A 20,171-nucleotide genomic window follows, 5' to 3' on the forward strand; every position below is an offset into this window, starting at 1 on the left:
GTGCCTGTGGCGGTTCTCTTCCCTAGTGCGCTGTCCTGCAACATTCTGTTTCTTTGTGACTTGTTTTCTCCCCGCTTCCAGAAATCTCTTCCCACCTGATGGCTTGGGCCACATGACAAACTAGCACCATACGCAGTGGCTTCAAATCACCATTTTTGCTCTGACCCACAATTTTGTGGGCCGGGGACTCCGGAAGGGCTTGTCCAGAGGTTCCTCTCCGATCCCAGTGCCATCAGCTGGAGTGGCAGGGCCAGAGGACCATCTCCGCGGTGACGCTCCGGCATCTCTGTCCCCGCCTCACGGAGCGTCCCCTCTCCAGGCCTCTGCTGGTGGCGTGGGCTCCCGCTGGCAGGATCCCGCATCCTCGTTCTCACGTGACCGCAGGGTCCCAGGAGACGAGGGTGGAGGCTGCCATTCCTGCTAGAGGCAGCGCCCGGGGGACAGCAGTGGGGAGGCTGAGGTTCCGGGGCAGGGACGCAGGGCGTGAACACCTGTGGTCGCTCTGACTCTTTGCACACAGGTTTCTTTCCTGGCGCGCTCTGTGATCGCACCAGGTGTAGCTCCACCTTTCCGTTTGGTGTTGAAGACCCACCAGGTCAGCGTAAGGCTCTTTAATTTCTCAGCACAGCTTCTCTTCTGCTCATCAAATATTTATGGAGTTTTTACCGTGTGCCTGGTCCTCCTTGGCTTTGGGAATTCAAAGGCTAAGAGTTTGGAAAAATGCTTTGTGTGTACTGTGATTTGGGGCTGCGGAACTTGGGGACATAAGAGACAGACTGGCTAAGAGGGTAGAGAATGACTTGGCGGGGGCGAGGGCGGGGGAGGGGGGGTGGTGCGGGCTGACTTAGGGATGATGGTCCAGGAAGGCTGTTGCAGAGGTGCTATGTGAGCACATGTACCCAGGGCATAAGGGGCGAGAGCACCTGGCTGGTGGGGCCCAGACACACCAGCTGCTGCCGCTGGCAACGCACAAAATCGAAGGCAGAGGAAGGAGTCCTGCTGACAGAGGAAAGGAATTTATTTCCGCGAGGCCAACACCAGGGAGGAGGAGGGAGCACGGGGCAGGCCGACACCCCCAAGCCGCCCGCCCGGGTAGGATGTGTGTGACGTTCCTCAGGCCCTCCTGGCTGCCCAAGGACTGGGGACAGGATAGAAGACACATGGTTGACTGATAGAGTCTCCATCAGTTTATAAATATCTCGGTAATATTACAAGGAAAAGGCAATTTTATCAATAGCCTAATCTCCAGGAACTCCCTACTGTCTTAGTGATAATACTCTGCTGGAGGGAAAAACAATCTTAGCTTGACAAGAGCTAGGTCTCCAGTATCCTTGAGTCTTCCTTAGCGTACGGAAGTCCTACTGGAAACTTCCCCTGGGCTGCCCCCAACTCCACAGTATAGAAGCTGTCACCTGCACTACCCCAGTGCAGCTCTTCCTACCCATGGGTCCTGTCCCCATGCTTTACTAAAATCACCCTTTTGGTACCAAAGACGTCTTCAAGAATTCTTACTTGGCCATCAGCTCGGAACCCCCACCACCGCTCCAAAACCCCATCAGGGAGACGGGAGGCTAGCATCCCAAAAGACTGTCTCCAAAGTGCTGAACAAAGGTCCAGGTTCAGAAAGGAAAGTGTGGGACAAAGTTGGTGGGCACTGAAAGGTTGGTCATCGTCTTGGGGTCAGTCGTGCGTGGGTGGGGTCTTGCTGGTGCAGGACAGTCCCTGTTGCTTCAAGGGGTAGTTTCGGTTCCCTCTGGGGATGCTTTGCCTGCTGGGTGTTTCCCTGAATTCAGAAATTTGGAAACAAGAACTTACTCAGAAAGTACAGACTGAGGGGCGTCTGGGTGGCTCAGTCAGTTGAGGGTCCGACTCTTGATTTTGGCTTGGGTCATGATCCTGGAGTCATGGGATCGAGGAGCCCGCTTGGGATTCTCTCTCTCTTTGCCCCTCCTCTGCTTACGTGCACGTGCTTTTCCCCTCTCTCTCTCTCTCTGTGTCTCTCCCCCTCTCTCCCTCCCTCCCTCTCTCTCTCTCTCTCTCTCTCTGCCTTCGTGTGGGTCACTTGAACATCTCTTAGAATTCCATTTTGATTTGCCTGTTATTTTTGAGTGTATCTCTTTGTAGAGTGGTTTTTGTGGATGAGGCGGTTGTAGAACTACATACACGTAGCTTCTCACTGTTTACCGATGTCAGCATTTCTTTCGCCAGTTCCAGCAGGGAGTACATGCCCTGCCTGCCTTGGAGTTCCTGCACCAGCCCCATTCGGGACCGTCCTCTGTGTCCCTTCTCCACCGTCTCAGAACCTCCTCAGACAGCATTCTTATTTTTGCCTCAGCTGTGGAATGAAATTTTTTTGAAGTTTATTTATTTATTTATTTTGAGAGAGACCGAGACCGTGTGAGTGGGGGGAGGGGCAGAGAGAGAGCGGGAGAGAGAGAATCCCAAGCAGGCTCCGAGCTGTTTAATGCAGAGCCCGATGTAGGGCTGGAGTTGATGACCCGTGAGGTCATGACCTGAGCCGAAACCAAAGTCAGACGCCTAACTGACTGAGCCCCCCAGGCGCCCCCGGTCAAATAAAATTTTAAAACTTAGGTGGAAAAGGAGGCTTTGTTGTATTTCCAAATTTTTGCTCTTCCCATCGATTTTTGTTTTCTGATGTTCTTAATTTTTTTCTGACATTCCTTTTTGTTTCAGAAACTCCCTTTAGTTGTTCTTTTAGGTGTGTTTAGCTTGTGGCGAATTTTCTTGGTTTTCATTTATCCAAGAATGCCTTGATTTCCGGTTCTTTCTTTCTTGAAGCCTATATGGAGTTCTGGGTTGACAGAACTCTTTTCTTTCAATACCTATCAATTGGGCCACTTCATGCCAGCCCTCGTGGTTTCTCCCTTCCTTCCCTCCTTCCTTCCTTCTTTCTTTCTTTCTCTCTTTCTCTCTTTTTTTATTTTTTTTTTTTAATGTTTATTTTTGAGAGAGAGTGGGAGACACAGAATCCAAAGCAGGCTCCAGGCTCCGAGCTGTCAGCACAGAGCCCGATGCGGGGCTCGAACTGACAAACCGTGAGATCAAGACTTAAGCCAAAGTCAGACGCTTAACTGATTGAGCCACCCAGGCACCCCCAGCCCTCATGGTTTCTGGGCACAAACCTGCTTTCATGTGAATGTCCTAACAGTACAGGTAGGGCGTCACTTCCCTCTGCTTGGAAGACTTTTTTTCTCTTTTTTTAAGGTTATTCATTTAGAGAGGGAAAGCATGAGCAGGCAAGGGGCGGAGAGAATCCCAAGCAGGCTTCATGCTGTCAGCACAGAACCTGAAGAGGGGCTCGATCACACAGATGGTGAGATCATGACCTGAGCCGAAATGAAGAGTTGGATGGTTAAGCCAGCTGAGCCCCCCAGACGCCCCTCTCCTATTTTCCATTTCTATCATCACTTTTCCCCCTAACTTGTGAGGTGCTGTTTTCTACAAAACAAGGGAAAGAATTGTTCTGTCCCTATTCCCCCCCCCCCCCCCCCACCTCGCTGCTCTCAAGACCTGTGATGTCCCTTGTGTGATGTGTGGCACACCAGAGTCCACCCCCTGTCCCGGAAATAATCCGCTTCCCTGTGCTCAGCCCCAGGAGACGAAGGTCCCTGGACAAAGTCCACTAAGACTACCGATGCCCTGATTGTCATCTCCTGTGCACATGCACACGTTCCTCCTTCTGTACCGGCTCCTGTAAAGGACGTTCTCAGAGAGGAACTGTCTGTTCCCGCTGAATCCTCTGTGCCGCTGGTTAAAAACACTCCTGCAGACAGGTATACCCAGATAGCCACACCAACCGGGTAGGGTCTCTACTGCTCAGCGGGGGTCTGTTTCCTACAGTAGCAACACGGTATCCAGAAGGAGTTTCTGCTCTCTGTGCAGCTCTGTTGAAAAATTAAATCTGTAAATTATGACACACAGAAGTGTAAACTTCTGGACAAGGATTAGGTCTGCGGTTTTACGTTTGAGAGAAAGTTCCTAGTTCAGAGTCTCTATCCATTGTAATAAGCCCTTAGTAGTTTTTTGTCAGGCGACTCGATGGGTGGCAACAAAGAAGAGATTTATTCCATTACACACAGTAAGATATTCAGCCACTTAAAGTTCCAAGTAAAACCTTCCCTTTTGTGTCCAGTCTGAATGGCCCTGGATCGTTGTTAAATTCTCTTTGAGTTGGTGCTGTGTTCCGACCTGTGTATCTCGCCCTTTGGCACAATGCTTCCCTTGTAAAAGTAACCTAGGCCCTGGCATCATTTCTGCTGATTCTCAGGAACCGTAAATAATAAAACTCAGTATTTGTTTTGTGAATTGTAAGAAGAGACCTACTCCTGTTCCGTGAAGGTCGTCTGATCTTGCGGTAATTTTCATAGACATAGTATTGATGGTCTTGTTAGTCCAGTTTCTAAGTCTCTGAGAAAATGGCTTTATTGAGATCTATAATATGCCATAAATTTTACCCATTTTAAGTACACGATTCAGTGGTCTTGAGGATATTAACAGACCTGTGCAGCCATCCCAACAGCCTGATTTGAGAACATTTCTGTCACCCTCAAGAGGATCTGTGCGTGTTAGCTGCCCCTCCCCATCCGTCCCCACCTGCAGCACTGTCTCCCTAGGCCTCCGCTTCTGTGTGTAAGTGGAGTCACACGTGGGCTGCGGGGTGTGCCCTCTCCCGCTCGACGTCCTGTGTTCAAGGCGCATCCGTGTGGCGGTGTCAGTACTCCGTTCCTCGTACTGCCGGATGACGTTCTGTCGTGTGGACGTACAACGTTTCACCCATTCTCCAGCTGATGGACATTTGGGTCGTGTCCACTTTAGGGCTGTTGTGAACCTCCGCATACAAGGTTTCTTGTGGCCGTATATCATAATTTCTCAGGAGGTAGATACCTAGGAGTGGGGTCTGTGGGCCACATGGTGACTCTGTGTTTAACACTTCAGGAAGCAGCCAGACTTTTCCAGAGAGGCCCAGCGTTTTCTGTTCCTACCGATAATTATAACAAAGCTGAGTGTGGGAGTTCGGATTTCTCCACACCCTCAACACTTGTTACAACCTTTCTAGTTGATTACAGCCATTCCAATGGGTGTGAGGTACTGTAGTGTCTTCTTTCGAGAAATACCTGTTTGAATCCTTCACCCATTTTTTTTAGTTGGGTCATGCCTTGTCATTGAGCAGTAAGAATGATTAATTCTAGGGGCGCCAGGGTGGCTCAGTCGGTTAAGGGGCCGACTCCGGCTCAGGTCATGGTCTCACGGTTTGTGAGTTCCAGCCCCGAGTTGGGCTCTGTGCTGACAGCTCAGAGCCTAGAGCCTGGAGCCTGCTTTCGATTCTGTGTGTGTCTCTCTCTCTCTCTGCCCCTTCCCGACTCGTGCTCGGTCTCTCTCTCCCTCAACAATAAACAAATATTTAAAAAAAAAAATTCTTTTTAAAGAATGACTAATTCCAGATACAAATCCACAGCCAGGTGTATGATTTGCATGTATTTTCTCCCAGCCTATGGCTGTCTTTTCACTCAGCCTATGGCTGTCTTTTCACTTTCTCGCTGGTGTAATTTGAAGAACAAAAGCTTTAAATTTTGGTAAAGTCCAATTGATAGATTTTTAATCACATGCAATTTGTGTCCTGTCTCAAAAACTCATTGCCTGATTCAGGGTCACAAAGATTAACCCCCGTGTGTGGTGACGGTTTTACGCTTCCAGTGCTCACACTTCGATCTTAGGTTCATGTTGAGTTAATGTTTGTGTGCTCCGAGGAAGGGGTCCCGATTCACCCTTTCGCACGTGGACATCCACTTGCCTCGGCACCATTTGTGGCATCCTCTCCCCGTTGAATTGTTGGGGCACCTCTTGAAAATCGGAGGTCCGTTTGCAGCAAGAGGGAGTTTTTCCTGAAGTTGGAAGTCACTACCTTTAGCTCTTAAACGCCAGTTTTTTTTGGTACTTGGTGGGAGAGCAGTGCTTCCTCACCAGCGGATGGAAGGGAGGGCTCTTCACGCATCCTCCTTGTTGGCGAGTGAGCGGATCTTGTCTTTACAGCGGTGGGACTTGGGCTGACTTCTTCACTGCGGATGTGAGAATTATCTTGACTCCAAAGACTCCATCTGTGCCACATCGAGGTGGGGAGCCACTTAGCAAGCTGGAGCAGTACTCCCAGGGCGAGAAGTTAGTGTTCTCAGCAGCTGATGGCTGGGGTGTGGAAGTGTCATCAGTTGACAGGACCTGTTAATGGACTGGCTGTGGACGTGAGTGAGTGGAGCCCGGTCACGCCTCCAGGTCTCGGCCGGAAAGACTGGAAGGATGAGCTGGCCTCAACCAAGGCAGGAGAGAGCATGGTTGCCCCGTTTGGGGAGGACATGGGAGAAGATCGGGGCGTGTGTGAAGTGTGTCACGTCCAAGATGGCTCTCTGTCACAGGGAGGTGCCGGTGTGCGCCTGCTTCTCACTTTCTACAACGCCCATTCCTTGCGCTCTTTCCCTTTAGAGGACGATAGGAGTCCTTTTCCCTTTATCGTCCTCTAAAGTGTAAGAAGCTGCTTGGTACCTACGAGCTCTAGACACACAGCACTGGATTTTCTTTGAGAGATGGTGTAATGCATCGAATTTTGGAAAAGTTTTTGATAGAGCGGTAGTTTGCCATCCCATAGTAAGATCTGTATAAAGTGCTTGGTGGGGGTCCTGGCTGGCTCAGTCTGAGGGCCTGCGACTCGATCTCGAGGTCGTGAGTTCAAGCCCCATATTGGGTATAGAGATTACTTAAAAAATAATAAAATCTTTAAAAAAAAATAAATAAAGTGTTCAGGGTGCTTTTTACTCGAAATGAAGTAAGTAATTCCTTAAAATAAACTAATAAATAAATTTGTAATAAACTAAATATGGTGCTTGTCAGTTAGAGATATTAAATGATTATAAAATTCCTAAACTAAGTGCCTTCTAATTATGATCGGGATTGTTTACATCAGGCTTCATTTTTGAGCATGCAGCTCTGACTTTTAATATCTACTCGTATATTCAAGTTAAAAGATGTTTCCACCATTTGGTATTGGCATAGACACAGACGTACAGATCATTGAAACATGATAGGACCTACCTATAAAATACCTATAAAAATATTCCCCCACGTATCTGGATGATTAGTTTTTGGGGGGTGGTTGTTGTTGTTGTTGTTTCCTGCTGCAAAAAGCTTTCCTGTTTCCATTTGGTCCGTGGCTTGGGAGCAGGCTCCGGGGTGTTGCAAAGCTGCCTGGTGGCCACAGAGAGAGGCTCGGGCACCAGCCCTGGCATCCGGGGGCTGCCGGAGGGGCCCCTCACGGGCTGCTGGGCTCCAGAGACCCCGAGTCATGCTGGGGGGTGAGCCTTTCCAAGAGATGCCGGCCTCGCCCAGCCTGGGGAGGGGGGCAGCCGGCCTGCGGAGGTGAGTCAGGGGGTCGCCCATCTTCCTGATGAGCTTCACCTCCGTCTAGGAAGTGCTTCTCCTGGAAGTCACGGCGCTGGGGGTCTGCGCGGGCCAGACCCAGGGCGTGTAGATCCAAACGGGCCTGGTCCAGACCAGGGCGGCTTCCGTGGCATCCAGGCTTTCACCCCCTCATCCCGGCACCTCTTCTGCACGTCTCGGAAGAGGGCGCGGCTGCTGTGCTGGTTTCGCACCTTCAAGAGACGCTCAGCACCCTCCCGCTTCTCCTTAGCCAACTCGTGGGAGAAGCGGTCCACACCCTCCAGAGCCACATCCTCCCGGTGGAAATAGGAGCCCAGAGAGAGGGAGGGGTAGGCGGCCCACGGGTGCGCGTGGACCAGGACGTTGACGGCGGCCTCCACCTCGGTGGGATAATTCTGACGAACCTGGCAGCTCGTGGTTGATCGGTAACGAGGAGCTGAGTTCAGAATAGGGTGTTGTCCGGTCCCGGAGGCAGAGGGTCTGGATAATTGGGTTTTTATAGAACACGAAGGCCATGCAGTAGAGAAAGAATAGTGTTTTAAACAAATAGTGCTGGGACAGTGAGATATGTGGGAAAAATAACCTTTAACCTGTTAGAAGCCACATGAAAAATTAACGCAAAATGGATCAAAGACCAATGAAAAGTCACATCTGTAAAACTCCTGGAAGGAGGCAGAGGAGAAGTGTTTTCTACCTTGGACTAAGCAAAGATCTTTTAGGTATGACATCAGCACAATGTTTTAGAGCAAAAGGATAAATTGAACTGCTCTTCACAAGGACAAGACACGCAGACGTGGAGGCAACATTTACAGAATGTGTCTCTGATGAAGGATCTGTATCTGCAGCACGCGATGGATTCCCAAAACTTAGCAAAAGAAAAACATGAAAAATCAGCTAAGGACCGCACAGACGTTCACTGCAGTAGGGATCCCGGCGGCAGATAAATATGGGAATGTGCTCGGCATCTGGTCGTCAGGGAGATGCAGGTGAAGGCCGCCGTGAGAGACTACTACAAACCCTACATTAACCAGGGCACCGGGGCAGGGGGTGGGGGGGTGCTCGGTGTGTTGAGCATCTGACTCTTCATTTTGGCTCAAGTCATGATCCCACGGTCATGGGACTGAGCCCCACATCGGGCTCTGTGCTGGGCAGGAGCCTGCTTGGGAATATCTTCCTCTGTCCCTGCCCTACTCGTGCTCGCACTCTGGAAAAAAAAAAAAAAAAAAACTAAAATTAGAAAGATTGTACAAGCAATTGTAGGGGATGTAACATGGCACAGCTAGCTTGGAAAACGCTCTGTCGGATTCTTTAAGACCAGCACATCCTACAGTGTGATGTTGCCACACACGGAGGGACTCACCAGAGAGAACGAGAAACTCACGCAAACACATGTCCACGTGTGCTTCTGGTGGGCCAGAACTGGAAACCACATGTTCATCAACAGAAGAATGAATACTTCTTTCTGTCCTGAAATCGAGGCGTATCCATACAGTGGAATACTGCCCAGCAATACAGACAGGATAAGTACTGACACGCACAGGAACTTAGGTGAATGTGGATAATTGTGTTGAGTAGAAGAAAGCAGAGCACATGGAACGTGCTTGCACTTTCATGGGGTCAGGGAAGAACAGGAGAGAAAGGTCACAGGGGGGTCCTCTGTAAGTTTTTAAACTGCAAAGGTCTCCTGACACCTGAATGTGTGGGGCCCTTTGCCCTGTAGAGTAAGATGGCGCCCAGGCGCGTGGGACAGCGCTCCATCACGATGCCGCGAGTGTTGTGCAGTAATCTTTCTTTCCCCATTTCTGAGTAGTTTATCCTCGCATCTTGAAAGTCCAGTAGCTTGTTGAACATTGAAAAATCACTGAATTAATAAGTATTTAGCTTCCCCAAGGTAACTGAAGAACAAAACTAAACAAAATCAGAATTTCAGCTCTAAAGAACTCTGCTTCTTTATGGAAGAATAAATTAATGGTTAAGTCTCAATACGTGCATTAGAAAACACGAGTCCCATCATTTCTAGGTGTGTCTGTACACGAACAAAGGTCTTCTTATTGTGAGCTTTGGGAAGCTTCTCTGGAATGATTGAGGGACCATTAGAAGCGATTAGGCTTAAGAAATGGGCTCTTTGTTCCTAATGAACTTCAGTGTCAGGCAGTGTGGGACTTGGTCTTTGCTACTGGTACCAAGAATATGGTGGGCACAAAGGAGGGTGGAACTTTCTTCTGGGGGACTCAGGGATGGCTTCCTGGAGGAGACCTTGTTTGAAAATTCCAGTAGTGTAAATGAGGAAGAAAGCGTTTCAGAGGAAGGAACCACTGAGAGCAAAGAGGAGGAGGCTTGAGGCTTCAGGTTGTTTCAGGAACAGCAAGAGGTCTGGTCAGTGGGGTGTGGGAGTCAAGGAGAATATGACAGAGGGCACCAGAAAGGGCGCGGTCAGGTCTTGAGGGCCTGCCTGCCGTGGTGACAGATGTGGGCTAGTTCTGCAGGCACCACACAGGGTCCCAGAGTGGGGAAGTGGACACACGGGACCAGTGAGGAGCCCCCCTCAGCCCTGACTGAGGGCAGGGTCAGGAGAAGGCGCCCATTCAGAGGGGAGAGAGAGGCCTGGAGCCAAGCGGGTTTGGCCAGGAAGGTGGGTGGGCTTTTCTTAAGGATATACTTTGATGTGCAGGAGTTTTTAATAAGTCTAGTTTATCAGTTTTTTCTTTTCAAAAAAAGTGCTCTTCCCACCTCTCACGTTAATTGTATTATTTAAAAAGATTCTGTTTTATGAAGTCTTGACTCTCCGTTCTTCTCCAGATATCATTGACCCTGCAATCCTGCGCCCAGGACGCCTGGACAAAACACTTTTTGTGGGTTTGCCGCCCCCAGCGGATCGCCTGGCCATCCTGAAAACCATCACCCAAGTGAGTACAGGAAATGGTGTATTTGGGGTGTGTTTGTCTCATTGCAGATACAGACTAGCACCTGTTGCTTTCAATATTTGCTCGGCTATGTCTCCCAAAGACAGATTTTGATCATTGAAGAGACTGTGCATTCTTTGTTATTTGCTTAAAATGACAGGGATATTTGTTAAGTTTTGAGTTAAATGCTCAACTGATATAACTGAGATTTTACTCTGATCGTATTGTTTTGTTCTTTTTTTGATTTTTTTATACAAAATTGTTTTTAATTTTTTTTTAATTTTTTTTTAATGTTTATTCTTGAGAGAGAGACAGAGACAGAGTGTGAGTGGGGGAGCGTCAGAGAGAGAGGGAGACACAGAATCCGAAGCAGGCTCCAGGCTCAGAGCTGTCAGCATAGAGCCCGACGCGGGGCTCGAACTCACAAACTGTGAGATCATGACCTGAGCTGAAGTCAGATGCTTAACGGACTAAGCCACCCAGGCGCCCCCCCTTTTTTTTGGTGTTTTGTTTTGTTCTTTTAGATCTTCGATTGTTACTTTACAGAAATTGTCTTTAGAGGGATTTGAAATGGAATAGAAACTTTTGGACAATAAATACAAGCCCATTATAAATATCCAGAGAAAAACTGAGTTTTGAAACCACAGTGTTGAGTCTGTCCTCCATGCTGATGTGTACCATCTTTTTTTTCTTCTTTTTTTTTTTTTAACGTTTATTTATTTTTGAGAGAGAGAGATAGAGTGTGAGCGGGGGAGGGGCAAAGGGAGAGGGAGACACAGAATCCGAGCTGTCAGCACAGAGCCTGACTCAAGGCTCAAACTCACAAACCATGAGATCATGACATGAGCTGAATTTGGACGCTTAACTGACTGAGCCACCCAGGTGTCCCTCTTTTCTTCTTTTTAAGTAAACTCTACATCTACAGTTAAGCGTCCGACATCGGCTCAGGTCATGATCTCTCAGTTCATGAGTTCGAGCCCCGCATGTGCTGGGGCTCAGAGCCTGGACCCTGCTTCCGATTCTTTGTCTTCCTCTCTCTCTGCCCCTCCCCACTCACGCGCGCGCGCGCTCTCTCTCTCTCTCTCTCTCTCTCTCTCAAAAATAAACATTAAAAAAATGTTTTTTAATAGTTTATTCATTCTGCTATGTTCCTTGAGTTCTTTCTTTGATTAAGAATGCCTGGGTGGCTCAGTCGGTTAAGCGTCCGACTTCGGCTCAGGTCATGATCTCGCGGTCCGTGAGTTCGAGCCCCGCGTTGGGCTCTGTGCTGGCAGCACAGAGCCTGGAGCCTGTTGCAGATTCTGTGTCTCCCTCTCTCTCTGATCCTTCCCCGTTCATGCTCTGTCTTTCCCTGTCTCAAAAAACAAATAAACGTTAAAAAAAATTAAAAAAAAAAAAAAAAAGAATGCCTGCTGGTTGTTGGGGCACCTGGGTGACTCAGTCAGGTAAGCATCCGACTTCAGCTCAGGTCTCACAGCTCTTGGGTTCGAGCCCTGTGTCGGGCTGTGCTGACAGCTCAGAGCCTGGAGCCTGCTTCGGATTCTGTGTCTCCCTCTGTCTCTGCCTCTTCCCTGGTCACACTCTGTGTCTCTCTCTCAAAAATAAAATAGACATTAAAAAAGTTTTTTTAAGTCTTCCAAAGAATGTCTGTTGGTTGTTACTATACTTATGACATAGTAGCCGGAATTGAGTTTTTCTTGGTCATACAGTCTTTCTTCCTGGTCTTTGTAGAAATTACAAAATTATTTTTTTATTTTTATGTATATACATATATATTTTTTATGTAATCTCCATGCCTAACGTGGGACTCAAATTAATGACCCAAGATTGAGAGTCACATGCTCCACCGACTGGGCCAGTGGGGCGCCCGTGTTATTTATTTACTTTTAATGGAGTTATAGTCGACACGCAATATTATTTTAGTTTCAGGTGTGTAGCATAGTGATTTGACATTTTAAATGTTCATTTATTTTGAGAGAGAGAGAGAAAAACGTGTGAGCAGGGGAGGGGCAGAGAGGAGGGAGAGAATCCCAAGCAGGCTCCGCACCATCAGCACAGAGCCTGATGCAGCGCTCGAACCCAGGAATGCTGAGATGATGGATGACCTGAGCAGAAGTCCAGAGTCGGACACTCGACCGACTGAGCCACCAGGCGCGTCTGTGTCTGCAAAATGCCTTTGGGACGTTGAGTCTGTAAAGATGTCTGAGGCCGCTGCGCGCTTTCTCTTCCCCCTGGGGGATGATCTGCTTTTTCTGCCTGGTCTGCATTTGGGAAGCTGAGTAAGGGCGGCGGGTGCCTCACTGCCGCTGGTGGCCTGCTGGCTGCGGGCTCACGTTCTGGGTGTGGGGTGCCAAAGCTGCTGCAGGCAAGGGGCTGTGTGTCGGACGTCTGGATACCTCTGATTCCTGCGCTGGGCTTTCTCCTCTCAGGCGCCCGATTTCTGCTCTGTCTCTCTTATCGTTGGTCCCGCGCTTTGGCTTTTGCCTTTTTCTCCGTGTTCACTGTGCCGGGTGAACACTGGGAGCACTAGGAACACTGCGCCCGTGCTCCCTAACTGTCTCCATCGTCCCTTCTCCCGTCCCTTCTCCCCGCCGTGCTTCCCTCCCTCTCTCTGCCCCCCACCCCCAGCCCTGCTGCCTCCTTGTCCCAGTGGGGAGGCCCGCTCCCGCCTCCGTCCCTTCCCGCTCTGCCGGGAGCCAGGTGCTGCTGCTGCCTTGCAGTCGTGTCCTTGATGCCTGGCGTGGGAGGGGGAGCCGAGCTGGCACAGGTTCACCCTCACGAGGACGCCTGAGTGGGCTCCGTCCTGGAGGACGCCCCGTGTGGTGACCTGGACCTGCCCTATCCACCCAGAGCGTGGCCCGTCCCCACGGTCGTGCCCCCGGTGCCGCAGGGCTGCCTGGGGGAAGGACGCCCCCCTTCTGTACTGGCAGAGGGAGACTCTGGGCCGTTGCTTCCAACTGCAGAGAGCAGCGTGTGCGGCCGCCTCCCGACAGAGGAGCGAGGGCCCGCTTTGTGGGCCGAGGCCCCCACTGACAGCAGTCTGGAAGACCGCTCGGAGGAAGGGGAGGCAGAGGTTGTGCGGTGAGGCTCACCGGAACCCAGGCCGTGTCGGGCGCAGCAAAGAGGACATGGGTGTGAGCACCGTGTCCAGTTTTCGTAGGATGCTGGACTGACCGTAGAGTCGAGGGGCAGACACCGAGGAGGGTGAACTCTCTGCTCAGACCGCTGAATAGATGAGGGTCCGGGGACGAGGAGGCGATGCTGCTGGAGGTTCTGGTTCCCCGGGGGTTTTCCAGGCTGGAGTCAACTCGGAGCTTGCGAGTTCTCAAGAGCCCTCTGGCTGCCACCAGCACGTGGCTGCAGGTCAGAGACATGAACACATGCCGCTTCGTTCCGGGGGCTCTCGATCTACCCGGCCACCCCTGGGCAGTGTCTGGGGACATTTATGTAGGGCGGAGGCCAGGGGTGATGGTGCTGCCGGACCACCTACGGGGCACAACACGAGTTATCCGACCCAAAGCGTCAGTGACACCAGGGGACCCTGCTGCGTTTGTGTGTCCAGTGAGTATGGTGACGAGCGTGTGGCCTTTCTCCCCCTCCCCTGGCTCTGTCTGGGAGCTGCGTTCCCGAGGTTTTGTTTGCTTTGGTCAAAGCCTCTGTGTACGGATGTAAGCACCCCCGAGCATGTGCGTGCGCTCGCTGTTTGTGCCCACAGATCCCTGCAGTTGCCATGATGTGATAACTCACACTTGCCCCTGGGATATCACTCATTAAGGACAGAGACTGAAGCGCGTATGCCAGACAAGACGCAGGTGGCGTTCAGGGCCTCGATCGACGGTTGTTTCAGGTGTGTTTCGTCCTCTGTGTGGCGCTTGGCACCGGGGGACAACTGGACACTTCTTCATCTAGAATTTTCAGTGCTGTTTGCCAAAATAATTAGTCCTCAGACTGAGGAGCGCATGCTCAAAGGCCCCCACTGTAAAGGTAAAATTACTAAGAAAATAAGACAGTAGAGGATGAGCCTGCGTTATTGCAAACTACCTGTATTCCCGATGGCGTGTGAACTCTGAGGACCCTAAAACCTAAGACGTAGGCCTTACCGCTGAGGGGCTTGTCTTCCAGACCAAAGGATAGTATGATGTTCATAAAACAACAAGCACATTCATTCGTTCCCGAGGAGGGAGGAAAACGAAGATAGCCCGGCCGTGTCCGCCGTATGAATGCAGAGTGCGCACCCCCAGGGGGCTTTGTCGGCGTCTCCCAGTGTGACCTCCGGCTGCACGCACACTGCCCGCCGCCTGCACACCGTGACCGCCAGCCACCCGCTGTCGCTGGACCAGCCACGTACTTTGACCGCCAGCCGCGCACCGTCGCTGGACCAGCCGCCGGGAGGGCTGTGAGCGGCTCACCTCAGTGAGGTCAGCGCTCCGCCTCGGCGGTAGGTTCGCGGAGATGGGAAGGGGCTTTGCCCCGAGTCACCTTGAAAAGGCGGACATGACGCAGTGAGGGGTTGTCTTCAGATGTCCCTGCAAGGGAGGGTAGACCGCGGGGACACCGAGGTCGGTAACAGAGCCACCGTCACATGTTAGCCAGGACGGGGGAGTCTGACCATTTTGTGGCTTGGACCCTGTGTGCGCGTGTCTGCGTTCAGACACGGTGACGTCAGGGCTTGTTTGTGTCATTTTTGTCTTGGTCCGTCCTGGTCACGGGGCGGCCTTGTGTGATGTCCACGTTCTGTGACGTTCTGTCCAGCAGGAGAACAGCACCGGCTGGCCGTGAGCGTGGACATTGCCGGGCAGCAGTGAGGCCCGCCAGACGGTGTTGGGAGCCGCCCGGCGTCCAGGACTGCTTCTCTCCTCCGCCTTGTGTTTCCACACATTCTGTTGTGAGCATGTAGAATATTTGGGGGGGGGGGGGGTCTTTTTTTAAAGAATGGTTTTCTGGCATAAATGTAGAGGTTTAGGAGGAAGAGCGGAGAATCAGACAGACGTCCTTTGGGCAACTTTCATGCACAAAGTTGTGAATGTGGAAAGGAAAAAAAACAAAAAGACATTCGGATAGAAAAATCAGTTTGACTTTAAAAAGCAGCATTTTGTAGCATTGTGGTTTGAACTGTTACGTGCTCGGTCCTCAGCCTGTGTCAGCGGTGCAGGCGGAGGAGGCGTTCGTTCGGTGACTTCCTCTCTGACCTCAGTGGGTAGTTCCGCTCGAGTTAAGGGGGTGCTCTGCTCTCCCTCGGGAGCCTGGGCGCCCACCCTGCAGAGAGGTGCCCACACTGCAGTGTACTCCACCCCTCCTGTCCCCCTCCGCCTCCCCCTCCTCTTCCCTCCTCCCCTCCCCTCCCCTCCTGTCCTGTTCCCACCCTCTCCTTCCCTCCTGGCCCCTTCCTCCCTTCCTGCTCCCCTCCCCCTCCTCCTCTCCTGCCCCTCTTCCTCCCTCCCTTCCCCTCCTCCCCTTCCCCTTCTCCCTCTTCTCCCCTTTCCCCTCCCTACTCCCCCTTCTCCCCCCCTCCCCCCTCCTCATCTCCCTCCTGGAATGTTCTTGTTCATAAAGAGCCAGAGTGGGCAGAGGGATAGGACTCAGGCCTCTGATTTCAGGGGAGGGTCCACAGTCAGACACCCTGGCTGCACACACTGTATAAATCAGTCCCACCTGAGAAAAAGTGGCATTTTCAATGTTTACCCTTCCGGTTTCAAAGTTTGCTGGCATCTTACTTGAATCCCCCAGATTGTTATATATGCTGTTTCTTCTTATTAATGCATGAAATAATATGGAGAGATTACAATAAAATTCTTTCATCTTGGTCCTAAAAGTCTGAAAAGATCTGTAGGTCAGAGCAACTTCTCCATATCTTTTAGAGTCTTTTAGAGTTTTCTCTTTAAGAAAAAAATTAGTGATGACAACCTACTTTTCTTTGGTGTTTCTGGTAATGATGTGGTAACAAGAGGCTTATCAGTAAAAACCCCCTTGGGCAAGGGGGATTTCTTCTTTTAACTTCCATTTCTTCCTTAAATTAACATCATTAGAACTTGCCCTATATCAAAAAGCCAAAATGATCATTTGATAACTGCCAAGGGCTTTGAAATAATAGTCTTTTCTTATATAATGCTTTTTTAAAAATGTTTATTTATTTTGAGAGAGAGAGTTAGAGAGTGGGCAGGGGACGGGCAGAGAGAGAGGGGGAGAGAACACCAAGCAGGCTCCACACTGTCAGCCTAGAGCCCAACGTAGGGCTCAGACTCACCAACCATGAGATCATGACCTGAGCCGAAATCAAGAGGCCCTGCTTAACCGACTGAGCCACCTAGGCACCCCAGATAATGTGTGGTTTTTAAAGTTACAATAAAAATCCCACTAAAAGACCCCAAATTCCCCATTCATTTTTTAAATTGTGTCCCATGAGACTAAAATATATATTAATATCTCACCTGGAAATGTTATCTGTCCAGTTTTCATGAGCCAAGAATATCAGATATAACAACAGGTAATATTTTTGAAGGTCATAACTGTGCATGTATGGATATGCTTAATCCTTCCAACTGCTTTTTGAACTATTTGAAATGAGATATTTAAATATTCAACTATCGTTTCCATTTTAGTGATGAGCAAACGGTAGCTCACAAAAGTGGGGTATAGACATGTATATTTCTGTATGTATATGTTTAGAGACTGGCAAGAAATTGTAAATTAATGGTGCTAAGATTATGTTAATTTTCTTTATTTTTTTCAATCAACTATATAAATAGATGTCATTCTGATTCCAGACGCTGTTATATGACAAAGAATAGATTTCTCTGACTAAAGATAGATTTAGTTATTGAAATAAAAGTAATAGTACGTCATGAGATATTTTTGAACCTGAGCTTTCCATACATCTAGTATTTAATCAGAATTCTAGGAAAAGTAGTGTAAATGGGTCATAACTTCCTTTTTTTTCTCTACTGTTCCAATTTTAGTATATGTGCTGCCGAAAGGAGCACATAACTTCCTTTCTCTTAATCGTGGTAATATGTTTAACTTAAATTTGTCATTTTAACCATTATTTTTTCATTTTTATTAGTTTCGGGTGTACAATACAGGGATCCAACGCCTCATACAACATGCTCGTCACAAGTGCGCCCCTTAATCCCCATCCCCGCCCCCCACCTCCCCTCTGGTGATCAGCCGTATGTTGTCTAGAGTTAAGAGTCTGTTTCTTGGTTTCTCTCTTCCTCTTTGTTCATTAGTTTTCTCAGGTTGCACATATGAGTGAAATCACGTGATATTTGTCTTTCTCTGACTTCACTTAGCATAATACTCTCCAGTTCCATCCACGATGTTGCAAATGCAAGATTTCATTCTATTTTATGGCTAAGTACTACTCCATTATGTATATATACCACATCTTCTTTATCCATTCATCAGTCGGTGGACACTTAGGTTCTTTCCATCGACTATCGCCGATAGTGCTGCTATAAACACTGGGGTGCGTGTGCCCCTTTGGATTAGTGTTTTTGTATTCTTTGGGTAAATACCTAGTAGTGCAATTGCTGGGTCGTAGGGTAAGTTCTATTTTTAACTTTTTGAGGAACCTCCACCCTGTTTTCCAGAGTGGCCTCACCAGGTTGCATTCCCACCAGCAGTGCAAGAAGGTCCCCTTTCTCCGCGTCCTCACCAACATCTGTTGTTTCTTGTCTTTTTGATTTGAGCCATTCCGACAGGTGTGAGGTGATACCTCACTGTGGTTTTGATTTGTATTTCCCTGATATTTGGTGATGTTGAGCATCTTTTCATGTGTCTATTAGCCTTTTGTTTGTCTTCCTCAGAATAATGTCTATTCAGGTTCTCTGTCCATTTTAACAGGGTTATTTGGGGCGGGTGGGGGGGTTGATGTTGAGTTGTGTAAAGTTCTTTATAGATTTTGGATACTAACCCTTTATCGGATACGTCGTCTGCGAATATCTTCTCCTGTTCCATAGGCTCCCTTTTAGTTTTGCTGATTATTTCCTTCGCTGTGCAGAAGATTTTTATTTTGATGTAGTCCAAATAGTTTAATTTCACTTTGGTTTTCCCTTGCCCGAGGGGACCTATCTGGAAAAATGTTTCTATGGCCAAGGTCAGGGAAAATCACTGCCTACATTTTAACCATTGTTAAGTGTACCATTCTTTGGCATTGGTACATTGACGTTGTCACACAACACACTTGAATTGAGTAATTTAAAGATCAAATTGGCTTTATTCAACAATTCATGAACGTGGGAACATTTCATTTCGTCCAGCAGGTAGAAGGAACTCCGAAGAGCTATAGAAAAAGAAAGGCTTTTAAAGGCGGAAAGGAGGTGGGACAAGAAAGTGTATTAGCAAGAAGTGTGTCGTTTCAGACCAGGACACCTTCCTGAGGGGTCGGAAGGGCCTTTTGCGGGGATTGTCTCACTAGTGCTGACCACTCTCCCTGGTGTCAGGAGGTCCCCTGGCTGGTGGGGACCGGGGGTTCCAAGCCGACGGCTGACGGTCCCCTCCCCGTGTCAGGTGGTCCCCTCCCCATGTCAGGAGGTCCCCTGGCTGGTGGGGACCGGGGGTTCCAAGCCGACAGCTGACGGTCCCCTCCCCGTGTCAGATGGTCCCCTCCCTGTGCCAGGAGGTCCCCTCCCCGTGTCAGATGGTCCCCTCCCCGTGTCAGGAGGTCCCCTGGCTGGTGGGGACCGGGGGTTCCAAGCCGACAGCTGACAGTCCCCTCCCCATGTCAGATGGTCCCCTGGCTGGTGGGGGTGGGGTGTTCCAAGCTGACGGCTGACGGTCCCCTCCCGGTGTCAGATGGTCCCTTCCCTGTGCCAGGAGGTCCTCTCCCTGTGTCAGGAGGTCCCCTGGCTGGTGGGGACCGAGGGTTCCAAGCCGACGGCTGACAGTCCCCTCCCCGTGTCAGATGGTCCCCTCCCCATGTCAGGAGGTCCCCTCCCCGTGTCAGGAGGTCCCCTGGCTGGTGGGGACGGGGGGTTCCAAGCCGACGGCTGACGGTCCCCTCCCCAGGTCAGGTGGTCCCCTCCCCGTGCCAGGTGGTCCCCTGGCTGGTGGGGATGGGGGTCCCAGGTCGACGGGCTGAAGGTCACCTTTTGGGAGAGGCCGAGACCGCAGTTGGGTTGGGTGTTAACGTCTTGGTTTGCCGACTGGGACTCGGCCCGAGTGAGTCCGTTTGGGGCCTTGTCTCCTTCCGAACAACCGCCCCCTCTTCTGGCCCGCCCCTCGGCCTGCCTCAGGACGCCAGAAATGTGAGGCCTGGGCGCCACTCCCCGCTTGCGCTCCGCAGGCCCGGCAGCGTGTGCTGACGCCCGGCGGTCGCGACTTGAGGCCCACGCCTTTTAAGTGGCTCCTCGTCTCCACTCCTCTCCTGGCGTTGCAGTCGCGGGGGGCCGATGCGCCCGGTGGTCGGCGCTGCGAACAGGCCTCCGCAGCTTCTGAGAGAGTCCAGCCGGCCGGCGAGACCGCGGTGGTCCTGCTCAGGGTGGCCCCGGCGTCTGGAGTGCGCTTCAGAGCCACGGCCCCCGAGACCCGAACCAGCCGCAATCGAGCCGGAGAAAGACCGTGTTGAGGGGGTGACCTTTCTACGGGAAGTGGCTCGTTCGGTGATTTCAGGAGGCTGAGTTTCAGCTTCGGCAGAAACGTTAATACTGGGGTGGTGGCCACAGCACGGACGCCCCCTTGTGCGACCAAGATACGATCAAGGCCTGTCCTGCCATCGGAAACAACTTGGGCCAGAGTCTGAGGATTTTCATTAGATGACTCTGCTTTAGTGGCAGATTTTCAAGAGTTAAGGAGAGGTTCCTCATCTTAGCCTCATTTACATTT

General features: G+C 50.4%; 1 protein-coding gene across 4 annotated transcripts in view; it reads left to right on the forward strand.

The window, feature by feature from the left end:
• NVL (nuclear VCP like) overlaps positions 1–20,171 on the forward strand; it is a 90,000-nt gene that overhangs the window by 48,693 nt on the left and 21,136 nt on the right. For 3 of the 4 annotated variants that reach the window (XM_027046360.2, XM_027046358.2, XM_027046361.2), the window contains one exon: positions 10,246–10,352. In XM_027046360.2, coding sequence (XP_026902161.1) covers positions 10,246–10,352 — 107 coding nt within the window. Of the gene's footprint in view, positions 1–6,051; positions 8,319–10,245; positions 10,353–20,171 lie in introns of those variants that run through there. The other variant, XM_053209767.1, reaches the window with a different exon arrangement.

Source organism: Acinonyx jubatus, chromosome E4 (assembly GCF_027475565.1).
Source record: "Acinonyx jubatus isolate Ajub_Pintada_27869175 chromosome E4, VMU_Ajub_asm_v1.0, whole genome shotgun sequence".
Classification (NCBI taxonomy): Eukaryota; Metazoa; Chordata; class Mammalia; order Carnivora; family Felidae; genus Acinonyx; species Acinonyx jubatus.